The sequence below is a fragment of the Coregonus lavaretus genome, assembly GCF_964263955.1.
Source record: "Coregonus lavaretus genome assembly, chromosome: 6".
NCBI classification, from domain to species: Eukaryota; Metazoa; Chordata; class Actinopteri; order Salmoniformes; family Salmonidae; genus Coregonus; species Coregonus lavaretus.
In genome coordinates this window covers 64,648,498-64,671,855 of record NC_139993.1, presented here as the reverse complement: position 1 = coordinate 64,671,855, position 23,358 = coordinate 64,648,498, and the positions used below count along the sequence as shown (strand labels likewise).

General features: G+C 43.0%; 1 protein-coding gene across 1 annotated transcript in view; it reads right to left on the bottom strand.

Moving 5' to 3' along the window:
- Positions 1 to 2,378: 2,378 nt before the first annotated feature.
- LOC311131106 (unconventional myosin-VIIa-like) overlaps positions 2,379 to 23,358 on the bottom strand; it is a gene marked incomplete at its 3' end in the record, with an annotated part of 64,148 nt that continues 43,168 nt past the window's right edge. Inside the window, exons 30-45 of the mRNA XM_084163919.1 lie at positions 22,942 to 23,068; positions 22,104 to 22,267; positions 19,770 to 19,951; positions 19,418 to 19,539; positions 18,879 to 19,033; positions 18,290 to 18,443; positions 16,963 to 17,118; positions 11,595 to 11,700; positions 10,859 to 10,972; positions 10,530 to 10,617; positions 10,209 to 10,318; positions 7,815 to 8,000; positions 7,268 to 7,384; positions 6,977 to 7,060; positions 4,624 to 4,743; positions 2,379 to 2,471 (exon numbers count right to left, since the gene is read on the bottom strand). Coding sequence (XP_084020045.1) covers positions 2,379 to 2,471; positions 4,624 to 4,743; positions 6,977 to 7,060; positions 7,268 to 7,384; positions 7,815 to 8,000; positions 10,209 to 10,318; positions 10,530 to 10,617; positions 10,859 to 10,972; positions 11,595 to 11,700; positions 16,963 to 17,118; positions 18,290 to 18,443; positions 18,879 to 19,033; positions 19,418 to 19,539; positions 19,770 to 19,951; positions 22,104 to 22,267; positions 22,942 to 23,068 — 2,078 coding nt within the window. The remainder of the gene's footprint in view (positions 2,472 to 4,623; positions 4,744 to 6,976; positions 7,061 to 7,267; positions 7,385 to 7,814; positions 8,001 to 10,208; positions 10,319 to 10,529; positions 10,618 to 10,858; positions 10,973 to 11,594; positions 11,701 to 16,962; positions 17,119 to 18,289; positions 18,444 to 18,878; positions 19,034 to 19,417; positions 19,540 to 19,769; positions 19,952 to 22,103; positions 22,268 to 22,941; positions 23,069 to 23,358) is intronic.

Here is a 23,358-nt window from a genome sequence, read left to right as displayed (position 1 = left end):
ACAAAATCCACCAACAAAATCCACCAACCAAATCCACAAACCAAATCCACCAACAAAATCCCCAAACAAAATCCACAAACAAAATCCCCAAACAAAATCCTCCCCAGCACAATCCACCAACAAAATCCACCACAAAATCCACCAAAAAAATCCACAAACAAAATCTACAACCAAATCCTCCCCAGCAAAATCCACAAACCAAATCCACAAACCAAATCCTCCCCAACCAAATCCACCAACCAAATCCACCAACAAAATCCCCAAACAAAATCCCAAACAAAATCCACAAACAAAATCCTCCCCAGCAAAATCCACCAACAAAATCCAAAAACAAAATCCAAAAACAAAATCCACCAACAAATCCACCACAAAATCCACCAACAAAATCCACCAACAAAATCCCCAAACCAAATCCTCCCCAGCAAAATCCACCAACAAAATCCACCAACAAAATCCACCAACAAAATCCAAAAACAAAATCTAAAAAAAAAAATCCACCAACAAATCCACCAACAAAATCCAAAAACAAAATCCACCAACAAAATCCACCAACAAAATCCAAAAACAAAATCCAAAAACAAAATCCACCAACCAAATCCACAAACAAAATCCACCAACAAAATCCAAAAACAAAATCCAAAAACTAAATCCACCAACAAAATCCACAAACAAAATCCACCAACAAAATCCATAAACAAAATCTTTAAAAAAAATCCACCAACAAAATCCACCAACAAAATCCCAAAACAAAATCCACCAACAAAATTCACCAACAAAATCCAAAAACAAAATCCACCAACCAAATCCACAAACAAAATCCACCAACAAAATCCACCAACAAAATCCACCAACAAAATCCAAAAACTAAATCCAAAAACTAAATCCACCAACAAAATCCATCAACAAAATCCACAAACAAAATCCTCCCCAGCAAAATCCACCAACAAAATCCACCAACAGAATCCACCAACCAAATCCACAAACCAAATCCACAAACCAAATCCACCAACAAAATCCACCAACAAAATCCACAAACCAAATCCTCCCCAGCAAAATCCACCAACAAAATCCACCAACAAAATCCACCAACAAAATCCACAAACAAAATCCACAACAAAATCCACAAACCAAATCCACCCCAGCATCAAGCGTAATAAGATCAGACACAGGAAAAGTATTTTATTTATTTATTTATTTTAATTTTATGTGTTGCCAAGTAACGTCATCATTATGCAAAACAAATTAATTTGTTTCCAACAAAAGAAGCAGTCCATCAAAACTTTTTTTGGAAGCACAAAGGCAGACAACACCTGTTTCTTCATAAGAGATATCAGAGACAGTAGACACATGGCAGCAGAATTGTACACATTTCATGATAAATCAGTTCAGTAAATATTTCAGTAATATTTGTCAGTTATAAATAAGTTATGCCCTCCTTTATCTGTGGCAGGGCATATAAAACATTTGTGGCAGATGTTGTATCATCCACAGATAAGCAAATTCAAATTTCAAGTTAGATAATCTGTTAGATAATCTGTTGTATATTGTCCTGTGGTGCGTATGTAGTTAACTTTCACAATGCACAAGTTACATTTATAATTTAGAATGCAAAATAGTATCGCGCGTGTGTGTTGCATGTTTTATTTATGTGTTCGAGTGTGTTAGCACATTAGTTGTAAATTCAAGGCACAGTTTGCATCATGTTTCTTCCATCCCAGCAGCTCAAGGCCTCACATGTTCCTGGTTACATGGTTCCCACTATACGACCAAGCTGCAAAGTCAAAATCGGCAATATTTTACATTTTTAGTCATTTAGCAGACGCTCTTATCCAGAGCGACTTACATGAGCAATTAGGGTTAAGTGCCTTGCTCAAGGGCACGTCGACAGATTTTTCACCTAGTCGGCTCAGGGATTAGAACCAGCGACCTTTCGGTTACTGGCACAACGCTCTTAACCACTAAGCTACCTGCCATATCATGAAGATGTATGACATCTTTACGATATGGTCCTGTGTTAAAGGGATTCTTCGGGATTTTGGCAATGAGGCCCTTTATCTAAATCCCCCAGAGTCAGATGAACTCGTGCACACCATTTCTTTATGTCTCTGTGTCCAGTATGAAGTAAGTTAAAGGTGGTTTCAAGAGCCAATGCTAACTAACTAGCGTTAGCACAATGGCTGGAAGTCTATGAGTATCTGCTAGCATGCTATCCCTTTAAAAGGTTCAGGTTAGGTATAAGGTTAGCAGTGTGGTTAAGGGTAGGGTGTTAGGGTTAGGTTTACAATCAGGTCTGAAGAAGAGAAATTGTATAACTAGACAGGGCTTCCGACTTTGCAACTTGTCCAAATAGTGATGAACTGTTAACATATTACATGTTATTAGTTGTATCTCTGGTTTCTGGTCCTAACTGCTTTCCTCTCGTTCAGGTACATGTTGACATACGAGGTCAGAAGATCATCCATCTTATAGCCCTGATGGACAAAGACACAAAGCACAATATGGAAACATTATTCAGAATAAATGTATTTTATTAAGGCCAGGTACCACACCCTAATAGGGATTTTTCACAATTAACTTTTACAAGTTGAATGTAGATACAAATATGACTTCTTGTATTACACATCTTCTAAAATATTAAATTAAAATATGCAAATGACCTCAACATGCGTTTTTTTGCCAGAAATGCCTTCTGGAACGTGAACATTCATGTGCCTTTATAACAACCTTGTGTGCCATCTGTAAATACGAATACAATTGTTCAATTGGCTCGGTTTAGCCACAGAAAAATACAGAAACCTTCCCGCTAGCCATGATTGGCTGAGATAATGGATGGGCTGGAACATGCTGAGAGATGAGTTCGGATTGGCCTGCCATGTAGCATGCTCCTGTCTATAACATGAGCTGCTCAGTATGTGTGGATAATCCTTTTTACCACTTTTTTGTTGTTGTTGTTGATATCAAGAAGAACTGAAAAAGTGTTGCATTGACGCCCTGAAGTTAATAGCGCTATCGACAAAGATCAGTGGGAAAAAGTTGTGCTGGACTACTTTCTGGAGGAAGGTCGTGCCACGGTGACTCTCTCTGACTCGGATCGGACGATGACGAAATCCCCGATTTAGGTAAAAACATTTTAATTGAACCAAACTTTGTAGTGTCTTCTGATTACAGTGATGGGGAAGATTCTTGTACCTCTGGAGAGTTTTTGGTTACATTTCTATCTGTAAAATACTAAATATATAAAAACATAAAATGTTATCTAGAATTAAATTTTTTTAACATATCAACAATTCCATCCGGGCAAGTCTCGAGTATATATCTAAGGATGACCACACAACATTTGGTGAATGTAGATGTTTCTGAAGCTGAGGAAAATTAGTTGGCGTGTGGGAAGAGTCTGACTTACGGGAAAAGGCAGTTAAATACAAAAAAACACTGAATTTAGACTTACAAATGCCAAAAACCTATTTAGACCCAATCACCATCTCTTCAAAGTAAGTTACTATACTGAACAAAAATATAAAAGCAACATGCAACAATTTCAAAGATTTTACTGAGTTACAGTTCATATAAGGAAATCAGTCAATTGAAATAAATAAATTAGGCCCTAATCTGTAATGATCATGCTGTTTAATCAGCGTCTTGATATGCCACACCTGTCAGGTGGATGGATTATCTTGGCAAAGGAGAAATGCTCACTAACAGGGATGTAAACAAATTTGTGCACAATTTGAGAGAAATAAGCTTTTTGTGTGTATAGGGAAAATTATTTTATTCAGATCATGAAACATAGGACCAGCACTTTACATGTTGCGTTTATATAGTTTTTTCAGTTTACATATAGTCCAGATTGTTACATTCTCTATGAAATGGGCTTTTTAAATGATGTGTAATTCAATGTAGTGAGCTTTGAAATCATGGATGTGTGCCCATTTTAATGTGGTCAAAATGTATGACATTTTTATGACGGTAGTATGATAAACGAAAGAAAATATACCTTTTAATCAAGATTTTGACATTTTTATGTTTACTTTGAGAAAATACTAATATTAATGGATCAAAATACCAACAAATATCAAAATTAAAAGGTAGATGCAAAAATGTCATTTCAGCCTGTGGTGCCTGGCCTTGAAGGTTGAACATATCTATCTAATAAGAGCTAAAAACCCGTTTTTTCAACCACTCCACAAATTTCTTGTTAACAAACTACAGTTTTGGCAAGTCGGTGAGGACATCTACTTTGCGCATGACACAAGTAATTTTTTTCCAACAATTGTTCACAGACAGATTATTTCACTTATAATTCACTGTATCACAATTCCAGTGGGTCAGAAGTTTACATACACTAAATTGACTGCGCCTTTTAAACCGCTTGGAAAATTCCAGAAAATGATGTCGTGGCTTTAGAAGCTTCTGAGAGGCTAATTGATATCATTTGAGTCAATTGGAGGTGCACCTGTGGATGTATTTCAAGGCCTATTTATTAAGAGCTAATAAGAAATGGTGGAAGCTTATCGCAGTAAACAGTAGAAAGAGGCACACAAAATAACTAGCTACAAAGTCAACAGTAAAAAAAAAAAAAAAAAGCAAACAAGCAAACTAACAAAACAGTAGCACATGTCTTACCAGTGATGTTTCACACAGGATCTTGTTTCCCTTGACCAGGTTGCCCACGGTGATGTGGAAGTAGGTGGATCCGCTGCACCAATTAGCGATACGGTTGAACGGGTGAGTCGCAAGGACATCCTACGGGACAGACAGACAGGTTAGACAGACAGACATCTCTTTACTGTTCATGCTCTCCGTTGAATGTTAATGTCAGGTGGATGTATAAAACATATCTTTAAAATTAGCCCACCCAACTACCTCATCCCTATATTGTTATTTATTTTGCTCTTTTGCACCCCAGTATCTCTATTTGCACATAATCTCTTGCACATCTAGCATTCCAGTGTTAATACTATTGTAATTATTTTGCACTATAGCCTATTTATTGCCTTACCTCCATAACTTGCTACATTTGCACACACTGTATATATATGTATTTCTGTTGTATTTTTGACTTTGTTTTGTTTTACCCCATATGTAACTCTGTGTTGTTTTTATCGCACTGCTTTGCTTTATCTTGGCCAGGTCGCAGTTGTAAATGAGAACTTGTTCTCAACTGGCTTACCTGGTTAAATAAAGGTGAAATAAAAAAAAATAAAAAAATGAGAGGGCCATGGATATTACCTAGTACTGTTGTAGTGTCTGAGGAGTTATGACTTTGCTAACGTTTTCAAGTGGAACCTGAGAGGATGTTTATTCAGTTTTAGAGGGAGCAGTTTTAGAGGGACACCCCATAGAACAGAAGAAGTATGTTGTGTGGAGACAGGTGATTGGTCTGTAGGGGAACACCCATATCAGATTACATAGCATATATACCACAGTTGGGACAGAAGAGGTCAGAATAATCATATTAGAGATGGGGCGATTATTCTCCGGGTATCTGCAGGTATCTGTAAATCGACGCTGTAACCCTTTGTTATGAATAAACCTTATGATGAAAATACAGCGTCAGCGGTTCTCCTTGGTCATCACAGCATAATTAGCAACGTTTACTCGACACAACACTGTTTAGAAAGGTCAGATTCTTTGCTTTTTTTGGTAGTTATTATTTATCTATGATTTGTAGGCACTTTGTGCACTAGAATGCACTGCTATAGTAAATAGCATGAAAGATAGTACATCCTAGATTTCATTTTCAGAATGTGTATACTATAGTTTTTTTAAAAATAATCTACATATACTCACAATCAACTTTACAACTTGACATGCTATAAGATTTCAGATGCCTTATCTGTGGTCCTCTGTAGCTCAGCTGGTAGAGCACGGCGCTTGTAACGCCAAGGTAGTGGGTTCGATCCCCGGGACCACCCATACACCAAAAAAAAAATGTATGCACGCATGACTGTAAGTCGCTTTGGATAAAAGCGTCTGCTAAATGGCATATTATTATTATTATTATTGTAATACTTTTTTTATATATAATTAGTGGTCAGGGAAGATCCGACTCATTTCCTGGTGGACTGCTCTCATTCGTTGTTGTCTATCCCCCTGTGAACGTACCACAGAGTTAGCTAGCGAATCTACTAATTCTTCACGATCTCAGCTTTCATCTAATATCAAGTTTGTCCCTTTGTGACGAACACAAAGTGATTTTGTTTCACATCTTCAAATTGTGTTCAAGTTAAAAAATAATTGTAAAAATGATATAAATCTTATTTCGATCGTGTTTGTCATAGAACACATTCATTCCGCTACAGCTGTGTGTCTGAGATGTACCGTTCCGACACAAATTGATGGACAGTCCGATCAGCGAATGAGCGTTAAGGGCGGGACTCTCGAGCCTCCAATGGCTGTGGAAATGTAACCTGATGCAACCAGAATCAATGGACGCTAACTGAATTGAAGAGGGGAAGCGGGGGGCTGTCAGACAGAACTGCCGTGAAGCCATTTGGCCTAACAGAAGTTGATTAATAAGCAAATTACCTTGATATGCCTTGATAAAACAATTAAATTATAACGAAAGTCCCCTAAATAGAGTAATTAACAGAATTTAAGAGGAACCATTTCTCAAGAGGAAAAAAAAGGAGTCTTTGATGGTGAATGAATGAATGTTGAATGAATGAATGAATGAATGTTGGGATTGTGTGTGTGTGTTTGTGTATGTGTGTGTGTGTGTGCGTGCGTGTGTGTGTGTGCGTGTGTGTGTGTGTGTGTGTGTGTGTATGTGTATGTGTGTATGTGTGTGTGTGTGTATGTGTATGTGTGTGTGTGTATGTGTGTGTGTGTGTGTGTGTGTGTGTGTGTGTGTGTGTGTGTGCGTGCGTGCGTGCGTGCGTGCGTGTGTGTGTGTGTGCGTGCGTGCGTGCGTGCGTGTGTGTGCGTGCGTGCGTGCGTGCGTGCGTGCGTGCGTGCGTGTGCGTGTGTGTGTTACCTTGGTTTTGGGGTGGATGATTGTGACCCCCTGTTTGCTGATGGCAATTCTGACGATATCTGGGAAGTTAGGTTCTGATGTTTGCTGGAGGAAAAAACACAACATCTCTAATGAGGATGGAAGACAGAGTAGTGCATGCTCCATCCTCACAAATGGCACACTATTCCCTATCTAGTGCACTACTTTTGTGTCCTTCGAACCTACTGCGGTACACCGGCTGGAAAGACCCATTTCTCCTGAGGGGAATTTAATTTGTGATAAAACAAATTAAAATCAATGTCTGTTCCATACCTTCACTTCAAAGAAAGCGCAGCCGAAGGTGGGCCAGCGACAGACCACCTTGAGAAACGCTAGCATGGCTTCTTCAGCAGTCATGCCAGCCTGCTTGTTGTAGGCCGCAACGATGTTCTGGTATCAAAGAGATTAAAATGGTTTAAAAAAAAAAAAAAAAAAAAAAAAAAAAAAACATTTCTAAGACATTTTACATAGTTGATCCCTCTGACCTCACCGATTTAATGAACTGAGTTAAGGGTCATTTGAGTTCAGGGATCATGTAGAGGGTAACGTGGAGCTGCAGTCACAGACAAAGGGGCTGTGACTGTCTACTGACTGTCTTTGTATACAGGCCACATGACGTCATCACCCAGTCCCTTCCAGCTATGTGCACTCATGCACTCCTCCCAGTAAACCATATCTCATATACCGGTTCAGGGAAGTGAACAAGTGCACACTTTTGGAGGAATGACTACAGTGACACAGAGAGACTCTCTTACTTCGATGTATGACAACTGTAAAAATGGCTTTATAAATAAATGATTGATTGATTGATTGATCTTACCTTCTGCCACTCCGTAGCGGACATGGCCTTCAGCATGTCGCCGGGCACCAGGTCTTTCAGCATCTTGGGGATCATAACGAACTGGGACTTGTCGTTGTTGGACTTCACCCTGAAGAGCAGAGCCCCTACATTCACCATGTCCTCCTTCGTGCAGCGGTGGTACCCCCTCAGGTACTTAGGAAGCTCCTAGTGGGGAGAGGGAAAGGCTAATCAGGACGTCTGTCTGTTAGTATAATGCATTGAGGGAAAGGCTAATCAGGACGTCTGTCTGTTAGTATAATGCACTGTAAGCAGTGTTAGGGTCAATTCAGAAAGTAAACCAAATTCCATTTCCGATTTTTCCTCATTTAAAAGCATTTAGGTAGAATTGGAATTGGAAGCGGAATGTCAGTGCACTTCCTGAATTTACTGGTTTTTAAATGGAATTGACCCCAACCCTTGACCCCAACCCTGACTGTAAAGATGGGCAGTTTCATCATAGGTACAACATACTATTTTGTGGTTAGAGAGGGAGGCCAGTAACCGGTCGAATCCAAGCGCTGATTTGGAAAAATCTTGCAGGAGTTAGCCGGCAACCGGAGGGTTACTGATATCAATATCTCAGGTGCCACCTAATGCCCTTGAGAAAGGCCCCCAACACACCTGAGGGCTGTGGAAGATAAACCATGATGGCCCCCAACACACCTGAGGGCAGTGGAAGATAAACCATGATGGCCCCCAACACACCTGAGGGCAGTGGAAGATAAACCATGATGGCCCCCAACACACCTGAGGGCTGTGGAAGATAAACCATGATGGCCCCCAACACACCTGAGGGCAGTGGAAGATAAACCATGATGGCCCCCAACACACCTGAGGGCAGTGGAAGATAAACCATGATGGCCCCCAACACACCTGAGGGCTGTGGAAGATAAACCATGATGGCCCCCAACACACCTGAGGGCAGTGGAAGATAAACCATGATGGCCCCCAACACACCTGAGGGCAGTGGAAGATAAACCATGATGGCCCCCAACACACCTGAGGGCTGTAGAAGATAAACCATGATGGCCCCCAACACACCTGAGGGCAGTGGAAGATAAACCATGATGGCCCCCAACACACCTGAGGGCAGTGGAAGATAAACCATGATGGCCCCCAACACACCTGAGGGCTGTGGAAGATAAACCATGATGGCCCCCAACACACCTGAGGGCAGTGGAAGATAAACCATGATGGCCCCCAACACACCTGAGGGCAGTGGAAGATAAACCATGATGGCCCCCAACACACCTGAGGGCAGTGGAAGATAAACCACGATGGCCCCCAACACACCTGAGGGCAGTGGAAGATAAACCATGATGGCCCCCAACACACCTGAGGGCTGTGGAAGATAAACCATGATGGCCCCCAACACACCTGAAGGCTGTGGAAGATAAACCATGATGGCCCCAAACTGCACCCTATTTCCTATACAAGGGATCTTCAACCTTTTCTTGCCCAGGGACCCCCTCCCAGACAAACCGGCGACCCAGAGACCCCCATCATATGTTATCAAAAAAAATAAGTAATATCTTGTCTTATCATCAGGTGAAATAGAATGAAATAGAAGAAAACTTTATTGTCCATCCAGGATGGACATTTTTCTTTGGCATCATCTTCCATTAAAAGGATCACATACACATGCATTCTCACATCACATCTAAACCAGTCAGTCCATCATGTTGCATCCACTAAAAACATAGAGGACATTGATACATTCACTCACAACTGACCGCTGTCCCAACTGCACTGGATAGATAAGTACATATACAGATACAATTTATTTTGCATTTAGTAGTCCAACAGCACAAGGAACGAATGAATGTTTGAACACGTTCTTCTTGGCCAATGATAATGGCAAGGAGAAGTCATCCATTTTAAAATGAATCGTTTTGTTAGAAGGTTTCATTATTTTGACCTCCCCACAGTTCATTGGAAGAGGAAGTGTCGACTCTAACATACCTTTCTAGCTAATAGGCTATCTTGGAAACGGAGAGAAAATATTGCCGTTGTAAACGCTAATTTTCAGCAATTCTACACAGTTTGGCATGGAGCTGAGAGACAATTTTGGAGTTTTAAAGATAACTTCCTGCAATTCTATGCATTTTGCCATGGCTAATGCTGTGTTCCCCTGCTCAAACATTATAACAAAATCAATGGGCATGTGCCCTGAATACCTTTTTTTTTTTTTTTTTTTATGTTCGATTCTCAGCAATATTCATAAGAAATATGATTTGTCACGTAAAATAAATATATACACATCCCCCCCCCCCCCCCCCCCCCCCCCAAAAATGTAATAATCGGGCCCTGGTCAGAAGTACTGCACTACCCAGAGAATAGGGTGCTGTTTGGAACTCAGCCATTGTAACACACCTGGGGGTAGTGGAAGATGAGGTCAGCCTCCAGGTCTCTGCCAGGACTGACGTTAAACCACAGCTTCCTCATGAAGAACACTAGGTAGGTCATGTTCAAGGGCCCTCCTCCTACACACACACGCACACACGCACACGCACACACACACACACACACACACACACACACACACACACACACACACACACACACATACACATACACATACACGCACACACACACACACACACACACACACACCCACACCATTGTTAAGGGTTCAACACTGGGCCGTGGGCATATCAACGGCGTTCCTAAAGGCATGATCTGATCTTATCTTACCCTCTTTGACACTCTTGGCTTTCTTGGACCAATCAGTGATCTGTCTCAGGCTGTCAAAGAAGTAGTCTGAATCATTCAGACTGAGAACCTGGACAACATAGGGACAAAAGGACGTCTCACAAACTAGAGACAAATACTTGTTTTACTTTCTACTTTTTGGGTATGAAAAGGTCCTCTGATATTCAGGAACCTAGCCTGGTCCCAGATCTGTTTGTGCCGTCTTGCCAAACACCATATGACTCCAGGGGAACCAGGCTACTCTGAATCACTGAGGTCAGCAGTCTGTTATAAAGACATTTATTGATGATGTTGTTGTATTGATGACGAACCTTGTCGGGTGTTTTGACGAAGATGCTGAAGCCGTCAGATGAGACCAGCTGGAGCTTGGTGGAGATGGTCTGACAGAGGTCCCTGATCCTAGTGCTGGTGTTGACCTCGAAGACCTACAGAGGGAGGAGGAGGAGAGAAGGATACCCAGGGAGTAGGGATGTGGAAGGATACCCAGGGAGTAGGGATGTGGAAGGATACCCAGGGAGTAGGGATGTGGAAGGATACCCAGGGAGTAGGGATGTGGAAGGATACCCAGGTAATAGGGATGTGGAAGGATACCCAGGGAGTAGGGATATTAGTGGAAGGATACCCAGGGAGTAGGGATGTGGAAGGATACCCAGGGAGTAGGGATGTGGAAGGATACCCAGGGAGTAGGGATATTAGTGGAAGGATACCCAGGGAGTAGGGATGTGGAAGGATACCCAGGGAGTAGGGATATTAGTGGAAGGATACCCAGGGAGTAGGGATATTAGTGGAAGGATACCCAGGGAGTAGGGATGTGGAAGGATACCCAGGGAGTAGGGATGTGGAAGGATACCCAGGGGACATATAGTAGAGTTCAGTACAGGTTCTATACATGTGCAACAAAAGGAACAACATATGCCTGGACAATGGTTCCTATCCGGCTCAAAGGACCAGTGGTTATGAAAGGGACTGTACATATTGTTTGTACAGATGATTAGAAGTTTAGCTTAGCACTTGTCAGAGTAACCGTCATGGCGCGGGGCTCTTCACCTCCTCCATGTTGTTGGGGAAGTGGACCTTGTGGAAGATCTGGGTGGAGTTCTGCTGGATGGCATCTACCTCCACCTGATGAGGAGGCAACTTCCTGGGCTCCATCCTGATAGACACACAGTACAATCAGTCCAACCACCCTAACCCTAACCTCTAACCTCTAACCCTGACCTCTAACCTCTAACCTCTAACACTAATCTCTAACCCTAACCTTTAACCCTAACCTATAACCCCTTACCTTTAACCCCTGACCTTAACCTCTAACCCTAACCTCTGGTCCTAACCTCTAACCTTAACCTCTGACTCTAACCCTAACGTCTAACGTCTAACCCTAACCTCTGACCCTAACCTATAACCCTAACCTCTAACCCTAACCTCTGACCTTTAACCTTTAATCTCTAACCTCTAACCCTAATGTACAACCCTAACCCCTAACCTCTAACCCTAACCTCTAACCTATAACCCAAATCTCCACCTGGTGAGGAGGCACCTTCCTGTGCTCCATCCTAATAGACAACACAAAGTACAATCAGTACAACCACCCTAATCCTAACCCTTAACCCACAACATATAACTTAAAACCCTAACCTCTGACCCCTGACCTTTCCACATCTAAGGAGATGGGGTCTAATGGGTCCCCTCTAATGGGGCTATGAGATGGGGTCTAATGGGCCACCATAATATGTACAGTAAGTGAAGATATTCAGTATTTGATGTGCTCATGTACAGTGCCTTGCAAAAGTATTCATCCCCCTTGGTGTTTTTCCTATTTTTGTTGCATTACAACCTGTAATTGAAATGGATTTCTATTTGGATTTCATGTAATGGACATACACAAAATAGTCCAAATTGGTGACGTGAAATTAATTCATCACCAGTTTCAAAACATTCAAAAAAATCAATATCGGAAAAGTGGTGCATATTTATTCACCCCCTTTGCAATGAAGCCCCTAAATAAGATCTGGTGCAACCAATTACCTTCAGAAGTCACATAATTAGTTAATTAAAGTCCACCTGTGTGCAATCTAAGTGTGACATGATCTGTCACATGATCTCAGTATATATACACCTGTTCTGAAAGGCCCCAGAGTCTGCAACACCACTAAGCAAGGGGCACCACCAAGCAAGCGGCACCATGAAGACCAAGGAGCTCTCCAAACAGGTCAGGGACAAAGTTGTGGAGAAGTACAGATCAGGGTTGGGTTATAAAAAAATATCTGAAACTTTGAACATCCCACGGAGCTCCATTAAATCCATTATTTTAACAAATGGAAAGAGTATGGCACCACAACAAACCTGCCAAGAGAGGGCCGCCCACCAAAACTCACGGACCAGTCAAGGAGGGCATTAATCAGAGAGGCAACAAAGAGACCAAAGATAACCCTAAAGGAGCTGCAAAGCTCCACAGCGGAGATTGGAGTATATGTCCATAGGAACACTTTAAGCCGTACACTCCACAGAGCTGGGCTTTATGGAAGAGTGGCCAGAAAAAAGCCATTGCTTAAAGAAAAAAATAAGCAAACACGTTTGGTGTTCGCCAAAAGCCATGTGGGAGACCCCAAACATATGGCAGAAGGTACTCTGGTCAGATGAGACTAAAATTGAGCTTTTTGGCCATCAAGGAAAACGCTATGTCTGGCGCAAACCCAACACCGCTCATCACCCCGAGAACACCATCCCCACAGTGAAGCATGGTGGTGGCAGCATCATGCTGTGGGGATGTTTTTCATCGGCAGGGACTGGGAAACTGGTCAGAATTGAAGGAATGATGGATGGCACTAAATACAGGGAAATGCTTGAGGGAAACTTGTTTCAGTCTTCCAGAGATTTGAGACTGGGACGGAGGTTCACCTTCCAGCAGGACAATGACCCTAAGCATACTGCTAAAGCAACACTCGAGCGGTTTAAGGGGAAAAAAAAAAGCAGCATTCCCCAAGAGAGGATGGCTTTCACTTCAGCAGTAATAAATTCATGAACTTCTTTGAGGAAAAGATCATGACCATTAGAAAGCAAATTACGGACTCCTCTTTGAATCTGCGTATTCCTCCAGGGCTTAGCTGTCCTGGATCTGCACAGCTCTGCGAGGGCCTGGGATCGGGAGAGACACTTAAGTGTTTTAGTACTATATCTCTTGACACAATGATGAAAATAATCATGGCCTCTAAACCTTCAAGCTGCATACTGGATCCTATTCCTACTAAACTGCTGAAGGAGCTGCTTCCTGTGCTTGGCCCTCCTATGTTGAACATAATAAACAGCTCTCTATCCACCGGATGTGTACCAAACTCACTAAAAGTGGCAGTGATAAAGCCTCTCTTGAAAAAGCCAAACCTTGACCCGGAAAATATAAAAAACTATCGGCCTATATCGAATCCTCCATTCCTCTCAAAAATTTTAGAAAAAGCTGTTGCGCAGCAACTCACTGCCTTTCTGAAGACAAACAATGTATACGAAATGCTTCAGTCTGGTTTTAGACCCCATCATAGCACTGAGACTGCACTTGTGAAGGTGGTAAATGACCTTTTAATGGCGTCAGACCGAGGCTCTGCATCTGTCCTCGTGCTACTAGACCTTAGTGCTGCCTTTGACACCATCGATCACCACATTCTTTTGGAGAGACTGGAAACCCAAATTGGTCTACACGGACAAGTTCTGGCCTGGTTTAGATCTTACCTGTCGGAAAGATATCAGTTTGTCTCTGTGAATGGTCTGTCCTCCGACAAATCAACTGTACATTTCGGTGTTCCTCAAGGTTCCGTTTTAGGACCACTATTGTTTTCACTATATATTTTACCTCTTGGGGATGTTATTCGAAAACATAATGTTAACTTTCACTGCTATGCGGATGACACACAGCTGTACATTTCAATGAAACATGGTGAAGCCCCAAAATTGCCCTCGCTAGAAGCCTGTGTTTCAGACATAAGGAAGTGGATGGCTGAAAACTTTCTACTTTTAAACTCGGACAAAACAGAGATGCTTGTTCTAGGTCCCAAGAAACAAAGAGATCTTCTGTTAAATCTGACAATTCATTTTGATGGTTGTAAAGTCGTCTCAAATAAAACTGTGAAGGACCTCGGCGTTACTCTTGACCCTGATCTCTCTTTTGACGAACATATCAAGACTGTTTCAAGGACAGCTTTTTTCCATCTACGTAACATTGCAAAAATCAGAAATTTTCTTCTCCAAAAATGATGCAGAAAAATTAATCCATGCATTTGTTACTTCTAGGTTAGACTACTGCAATGCTCTACTTTCCGGCTACCCGGATAAAGCACTAAATAAACTTCAGTTAGTGCTAAATACGGCTGCTAGAATCCTGACTAGAACCAAGAAATTTGATCATATTACTCCAGTGCTAGCTTCCCTACACTGGCTTCCTGTTAAGGCAAGGGCTGATTTCAAGGTTTTACTGTTAACCTATAAAGCGTTACATGGGCTTGCTCCTACCTATCTTTCCGAGTTGGTCCTGCCGTACATACCAATACGTACGCTACGGTCACAAGACGCAGGCCTCCTAATTGTCCCTAGAATTTCTAAGCAAACAGCGGGAGGCAGGGCTTTCTCCTATAGATCTCCATTTTTATGGAACAGTCTGCCTACCCATGTGAGAGACGCAGACTCGGTCTCAACCTTTAAGTCTTTACTGAAGACTTATCTCTTCAGTAGGTCATATGATTGAGTGTAGTCTGGCCCAGGAGTGTGAAGGTGAACGGAAAGGCTCTGGAGCAACGAACAGCCCTTGCTGTCTCTGCCAGGCCGGTTCCCCTCTCTCCACTGGGGTTCTCTGCCTCTAACCCTGTTACAGGGGCTGAGTCACTGGCTTGCTGGTGCTCTTTCATGCCGTCCCTAGGAGGGGTGCGTCACTTGAGTGGGTTGAGTTACTGACGTGATCTTCCTGTCTGGGTTGGCGCCCCCCCTTGGTTTGTGCTGTGGTGGAGACCTCTGTGGGCTATACTCGGCCTTGTCTCAGGATTGTAAGTTGGTGGTTGAGGATATCCCTCTAGTGGTGCGGGGGCTGTGCTTTGGCAGAGTGGGTGGGGTTATATCCTTCCTGTTTGGCCCTGTCCGGGGGTTTCTTCGGATGGGGCCACAGTGTCTCCGGACCGCTCCTGTCTCAGCCTCCAGTATTTATGCTGCAGTAGTTTATGTGTCGGGGGGCTGGGGTTAGTTGGTTATACCTGGAGTACTTCTCCTGTCTTATCCAGTGTCCTGTGTGAATTTAAGTATGCTCTCTCTAATTCTCTCGTTCTCTCTTTCTCTCTGAGAACCTGAGCCCTAGGACCATACGTCAGGACTACCGGGCATGCTGACACCTTGCTGTCCCCAGTCCGCCTGGCCTTGCTGCTATTCCAGTTTCAACTGTTCTGCCTGCGGTTACGAAACCCCTACCTGTCCCAGACCTGCTGTTTTCAACTCTTAATGATCGGCTATGAAAAGCCAACTGAGAGACCTGAGCCCTAGGACCATACGTCGGGACTACCGGCCGTGGTGACTCCTTGCTGTCCCCAGTCCGCCTGGCCTTGCTGCTATTCCAGTTTCAACTGTTCTGCCTGCGGTTATGGAACCCCTACCTGTCCCAGACCTGCTGTTTTCAACTCTTAATGATCGGCTATGAAAAGCCAACTGAGATTTATTCCTGATTATTATTTGACCATGCTTGTCACTTATGAACATTTTTGAACATCTTGGCATGGTTCTGTTATAACCTCCACCCGGCACAGCCAGAAGAGGACTGGCCACCCCTCATAGCCTGGTTCCTCTCTAGGTTTCTTCCTAGGTTTTGGCCTTTCTAGGGAGTTTTTCCTAGCCACCGTGCTTCTACACCTGCATTACTAGCTGTTTGGGGTTTTAGGCTGGGTTTCTGTACAGCACTTCGAGATATTAGCTGATGTACGAAGGGCTATATAAAATAAAATTGATTGATTGATTGAAACATTTAAATGTCTTGGAATGGCCTAGTCAAAGCCCAGACCTCAATCCAATTGAGAATCTGTGGTATGACTTAAAGATTGCTGTACACCAGCGGAACCCATCCAACTTGAAGGAGCTGGAGCAGTTTTGCCTTGAAGAATGGGCAAAAATCCCAGTGGCTAGATGTGCCAAGCTTATAGAGACATACCCCAAGAGACTTGCAGCTGTAATTGATGCAAAAGGTGGCTCTACAAAATATAGACTTTGTGGGGGGGGGGGGTGAATAGTTATGCATGCTCAAGTTTTCTGTTTTTTTTGCATCTTCAAAGTGGTAGGCATGTTGTGTAAATCAAATGATACAAACCCCCCCAAAAATCAATTTTAATTCCAGGTTGTAAGGCAACAAAATAGGGAAAATGCCAAGGGGGTTGAATACTTTGGCAAGCCACTGTACCTCAGTGATCCCTGTAGGCGCTGTAGACAGTCAGGGGCCAGGGCTTCACGCCGTCGGGACTCCAGGAAGCGCTGGGTGTGTTTGAGCAGCGACTGGCTTGGAGGGAAGAGACCACAGCACAGCCACAGCAACTGCCAGCCCTGCTCCAAACTGAACCTGTTACAACAACAACAACATCACCATCATCATCATCATCACCATCATCACCATCATCATCATCATCATCATCATCACCATCATCATCATCATCATCATCAGAGACCACAGCACAGCCACAGTAGCTGCCAGTCCTGCTCCAAACTGAACCTGTTACAACAACAATCATCATCATCATCATCATCATCATCATCATCATCATCATCATCACCATCATCATCATCATCACCATCATCAGAGACCACAGCACAGCCACAGTAGCTGCCAGTCCTGCTCCAAACTGAACCTGTTACAACAACAATCATCATCACCATCATCATCATCACCATCATCATCAGAGACCACAGCACAGCCACAGTAGCTGCCAGTCCTGCTCCAAACTGAATCCGGGTTGGGGATGTTACAACATTGTTACAAAATCAGCAATACCACATTAGGAAAATAGTATTCTTCTTGTGTAACCTCCCATCTATGTATAGGAGTGTCCTTTCCTCTGGTGTCCTGTCCTCTGGTGTCCTGTCCTCTATTGTCCTGTCCTCTGGTGTCCTGTCCTCTGGTGTCCTGTCCTCTGGTGTCCTGTCCTCGGGTGTCCTGTCCTCGGGTGTCCTGTCCTCTGTTGTCCTGTCCTCTGGCGTCCTGTCCTCTGGCGTCCTGTCCTCTGTTGTCCTGTCCTCTGTTGTCCTGTCCTCTGTTGTCCTTTCCTCTAGTGTCCTGTCCTCTATTGTCCTGTCCTCTGCTGTCCTGTCCTCTATTGTCCTGTCCTCTGGTGTCCTGTCCTCTGGTGTCCTGTCCTCTGGTGTCCTGTCCTCTGGTGTCCTGTCCTCTGGTGTCCTGTCCTCTGGTGTCCTGTCCTCTGGTGTCCTGTCCTCTGTTGTCCTGTCCACTGGTGTCCTGTCCTCTGTTGTCCTGTCCTCTGTTGTCCTGTCCACTGGTGTCCTGTCCTCTGTTGTCCTGTCCTCTGTTGTCCTGTCCTCTGCTGCTCTGTTTTAAACATCTTTCCAAAAGGGTTCATTCTACCTTGTATTTAGATTAAAGTTAAAAAGCCCCTCATGATTTACACAGATTAAGTCTACTCCTGGACTGACATTAAGAATCTCGATTGAACATTTAATATTTTGTCTCTTTGCTAAATCTATATCTGCGTCTGGGAAACAGGCCCTAAAAGCACTACCTGTTGTTGTTGCTGGTCATTTGTTTCATGATCTGACAGTAGATTTCGTCTCTCAGGGCCTCGTCCTTGGTGGCTGGGCCAAAGATCTGGTCTGTCAGCTCCACAGGACTCTGTATCTGCTTGGTGGGGTAGTCCCCCATGTACTTCAGGATAGGTACACACAGGTCAAGGACAGTTAGCAACACATCTCTGAAAACTGTATTGAAACAAACTGTATGTCATTTGCCATCCAACCACAAGAGAAGAGGTGAGTCTATGATCCCGTACCAGGACATGGAACCTTGATTAGAAAAAATGATCACGAAGACATTTAACATTTAGCCACTTACAATAAGTGCATCTTGTTTCCACATATCATATATATTTTAATCTTCAGTCTGCACCACTGTCCATGCACCTTGGTCTGAATAGAAAGAAAGGTAGCGACAGCATTTTATTTTCTCAGTAAGGATATCAGTGAAGACCAGAGTATGTCACTCTAGCCAAGAGTGCTTGCTAAATGACTAAAAAGCGATGTTGAGGTGATTCCAAAGATGCTCTTGAAGTAATCTGTCAGTGAGAAGGCAGTAAATCAATTATTAAAGGATATCAGTGAAGGCCAGGCAGGCCCGTTGGCTGAGATCAGAGTTCCCCACTAGCCTCTTAAGAAGGGGCTGTCTGATTGGCTCCCTGGAGTTGGCCCACAGGCACTCAGGGACCACGTTCTTAGAGATCACCTGACGGTTCACATCCTTGATGGGCTGCCTGGAGGGACAGACAGAAGCACAGAACTTTTAGGTTAAAATCACAATGTTTTCCCATATATATTATATATTTTACATGTGTTAGTTCTATACCATATAGATCTAAATATTATTGGCTATACTATTATCACTTTTTCTGTTAATATCGTATCAGAGGTTTCTCTATTCCCTGAAGTACTGGTAGGAGAACTGTTCCCTGAAGTACTGGTAGGAGAACTCTTACCTGAAGTACTCATAGGAGAACTCTCACCTGAAGTACTCATAGGAGAACTGTTACCTGAAGTACTCGTAGGAGAACTCTCACCTGAAGTACTCATAGGAGAACTGTTACCTGAAGTACTGGTAGGAGAACTCTTACCTGAAGTACTGGTAGGAGAACTCTTACCTGAAGTACTCATAGGAGAACTCTTTGAGGGACACGGGGGCCACTCTCTCCACGGTGCCTGTCTCCTTGTGATTGGCTGCCATGATGCTCTTCCTCTGGTCAGGTGACAGGTTCAGAAGACTCTGGAAACATTTTATGTCGCCATTTTAATCATTTATCCAGACTGATTAGAATTAGTGCATTGAAATAAGGTAGGTAAAACAACCACAAATCACGATGAATCAAACCTTCTTCAGAATAGCAGCTATCTCAGTGCCAGAAAGAGGAAGAATACTTCCTACAGGAAAGGATCGACACTTTGTCAGCCCTAATTTGACCTTAGATAGTAAAACATAAGGACATGCGTTCATACCATGACTTCATTGGTAGGTTTGGTGAGAGTGGGCAGGACCAGGATAGCGTCGGTGGGTACCGCCCCCGTCATGCTGGTGCGTTCGTTCTTGCCCTTGATCCAGCCGCGGCCGACAGTCAGCTCATCGTCTTTAATGAGGACTATCAGCTCTCCTTTCTTAAAGCTCAGGAACGTAGGGTCGTCTATATGAGAGAGAGACAGAGAGAGAGAGAGACACAGAGAGAGAGAGAGAGAGACAGACAGACAGAGAGAAAGAGAGAGAGAGACAGAGAGAGACAGACAGATGTAAACTAGGAGACAGGTCTCATATACCAACAGGCCCTAAACCAATATAATAAGTTATTACGAAGGAAAAAATCCCTCTATATGACCAATGAGCTTGACAAAATAGCAATCAATAAAAATCATGGCGGAAATTCGATACCACTGTTAAAAAGAAAGCCATCCCAATCAAAGATAGGAATATCTGGCAACAGTATTTTGAAAACCTCTATAAATTCAAGAACAATAACCTAACTCCACCCAAACATCAGTAATAGAACAATTGACATAATTAGAATGAACAGTAACAGACCAACAAAACCTGCTGGACAATCCTATTACACTGTCTAAACTAGATGATTAAAATACAGGTCGTCCAAGAGCGGTAAAGCCTGTTGGCCAGACAGCATTCTAACAGAGATGCTGAAACACAGCAGTCCTAAGCCGAGAGAGGCTATTCTCCAGCTGTTTAACCTAGGGATGGGGGTAGGCTACTTTCCTGAGCTCTGGACACAAGGCTTTATCACACCTAGATTCAAAAATGTTGACAAGTTTGACCCTAATAAATATAGGCATGGGAGGGAGGGAGGGAGGGAGGGAGGGAGGGAGGGAGGGAGGGAGGGAGGGAGGGAGAGAGGGAGGGAGGGAGAGAAGGAGGGGATTCGTTTTTTCAAGGCTTTATCACACCTAGATTGTGGGAGCTGTTTTCTTAGATTTCAGTGCAGCTTTTGATGGCGTTGATCATAACCAGCTTGGACCATTATTGTTTTCTGTTTTTACTAATGACCTTCATCTGACCTTGAATAAAGCCTGTGTGTCCATGTACACTGACAATTCAACAGTATAATAATAATAATAAGCCATTTAGCAGACGCTTTTATCGAAAGCGACTTACAGTCATGTGCGCATACATTTTTACGTATGGGTGGTCCCGGGGATCGAACCCACTACCCTGGCGTTACAAGCGCCATGCTCTACCAATTGAGCTACAGAGGACCACATACACGTCGGCTGCAACAGTAAAATAAGTAACTGACACCCTTAACATAGAGCTCCAGTCAGTTTTTTTTTTTAAACTAGCAATAGCCTGGTGCTAAATATCTCAAAAAATAAAAGCATAGTTTATGGGACAAATCAGTCACTAAAACCCTGAACCTCATCTAGATCTATTACTGAATAATGTGGCGATTGAGCAAGTTGAGGAGACTAAACTGCTGGGTGTAACCCTAGATAGCAAGCTGTCATGGTCAAAACATATAGACTCAATGGTTGCTAAAATGGGAAGAGGTCTGTCCATGATAAGGCGTTGCGCTGCTTTCTTGACATCTAAATCAACCAGTCATGTGGTCCAAAACAGAGCAGCACGTATTGCACTTGATGTACATGGAGGTGAATGTCAGTTGTATGCATGTCAATCTCTCCTGGCTCAAAGTTGAGGAGAGATTGACTGAATCACTGTTGGTCTCTGTGCGAGGTGTTGATGAGTTAAAGGTACCGAACTGTCTTGTTCAAGCAGTTGGGACACAGTTCGGACACTCAATGGTACCACACAAGACATGCAGCCAGACGTCTCTTCACAGTCCTCAGGTCCAAAACAGAGGCTGGGAAACGCACAGTATTAAATAGAGACATGACTACATGGAACTCTCTGCCACCCCAGGTAACTCAAACTAGCAATAAAACCAGATTCAAAAACCAGATTAAAGAACACAGCATGATGGGGACTGTGAAGAGACACAGACATTTGTATATATTTTGTATTGTATTTTGCATTGTATTAATGTATTGTATTATGTAGTGTTATGTATATTATGTGTTGTGTTTTGTTTCCTGTTTGGACCCCAGGAAGAGTAGGCTAATTGGGGATCATTATAAAATACTAAATATTTTAAAAAATGGTGACAAGTTTGACCCTAATTAACTAGAAAAAAAGGTTCCAAAAGGGTTCTTCTGCTGTCCCCATAGGATGCAATTTTCGTATATATGGTCAAACCAACTTATCTAAAACTTGATTAAAGTTTGCTAAAAGATAAATGTTTGCTAAATCCTTGGTTGGTGTTGTGTCTGACCAACCTTGGTTGACCTCCTGCAGGCCTACAGCGTACTGGGAGCGTTCCCTCAGTCCTCCCAGGAACAGATGCACCAGCTCTGCTATGTTCCCAGCCATCGCTGCATTCAGAGAGAAGTCTCCCTTCAGAGTGAGGAGACTCACAGAATGGCCAAACGCCTTGCCCTCCCTGAGAGAAGGAGGAGAATCACTCATATTACTGAAAGATACTAGTTAACTCATAATGAGGTATCCAACATATAATCCAGGGTATTATTCACTACCCAGTGAACCGGGAACATTCCCAGAACATCAGCTAAGATTCCCATTAAGTTCTAGTAGGGTTTTATCTAACATTAGGATGATAATATCCCCAAAACATTCAAAGAATGTTTTTGATAACAAATGTGTAAAAATAAATATTATATATCCTTGGAATGTTCTCCTAACATTCACAAAAATGTTGTGCAGAATATCTGTAACAACCACCACAGAACATTCCCCAAATGTTCTCATTAGGTTTCCAGGTAATGTAATGTAACATAATGCACCAGTAATTTCCCCAGCTAACCAAAATTGGTTCTGTGAAAGTTCCCAGAACATTCATTAGGTTAAGGAAAATGTTCCCATAACACAAAAACTGTCCAACCTCTGTGCAGCCTTTGACCTAGCTTCCTGGTGGCATTCCAAATGGCACCCTATTCCCTACGTATATAGCACACTACTTTTGATTAGAACCCTACGGGCCCTGGTCAAAAGTAGTGCACTACATAGGGAATAGGGTGCAATTTGGGAAGCACACCCTGCTCCCAACCACTGTGCACCTTAACTGTGACCTTTAACCTATAGTTTATTGTGCTGTACCTCATGGTGTTGACCCCAGTGACCTCTGGGTAGGAGAGCTGCAGCAGTCTCCTCTCCTTCTCATCCAGGAAGGTGATGCCTGTCCAGTTGATCGCCACAATGAACTTGTTTTTAGGCAGTGCAGGACCTGGTAATATGCATAATGAGTTAAACCAGCAGGATAAACAAAATGTTTGCATCCCAAATTTACATTTACATTTACATTTACGTCATTTAGCAGACGCTCTTATCCAGAGCGACTTACAAATTGGCGCATTCACCTTATAGCCAGTGGGATAACCACTTTACACATTTTTTTTTTTTTTGGGGGGGGGGGGGGGGGGGGTTTGAAGGATTAAATGACAAATGACACCCTATTCCCTATGTAGTCCACTACTTTTGACCAGAGGGCCAACAGCAGGGAGGGATCGCTGCACT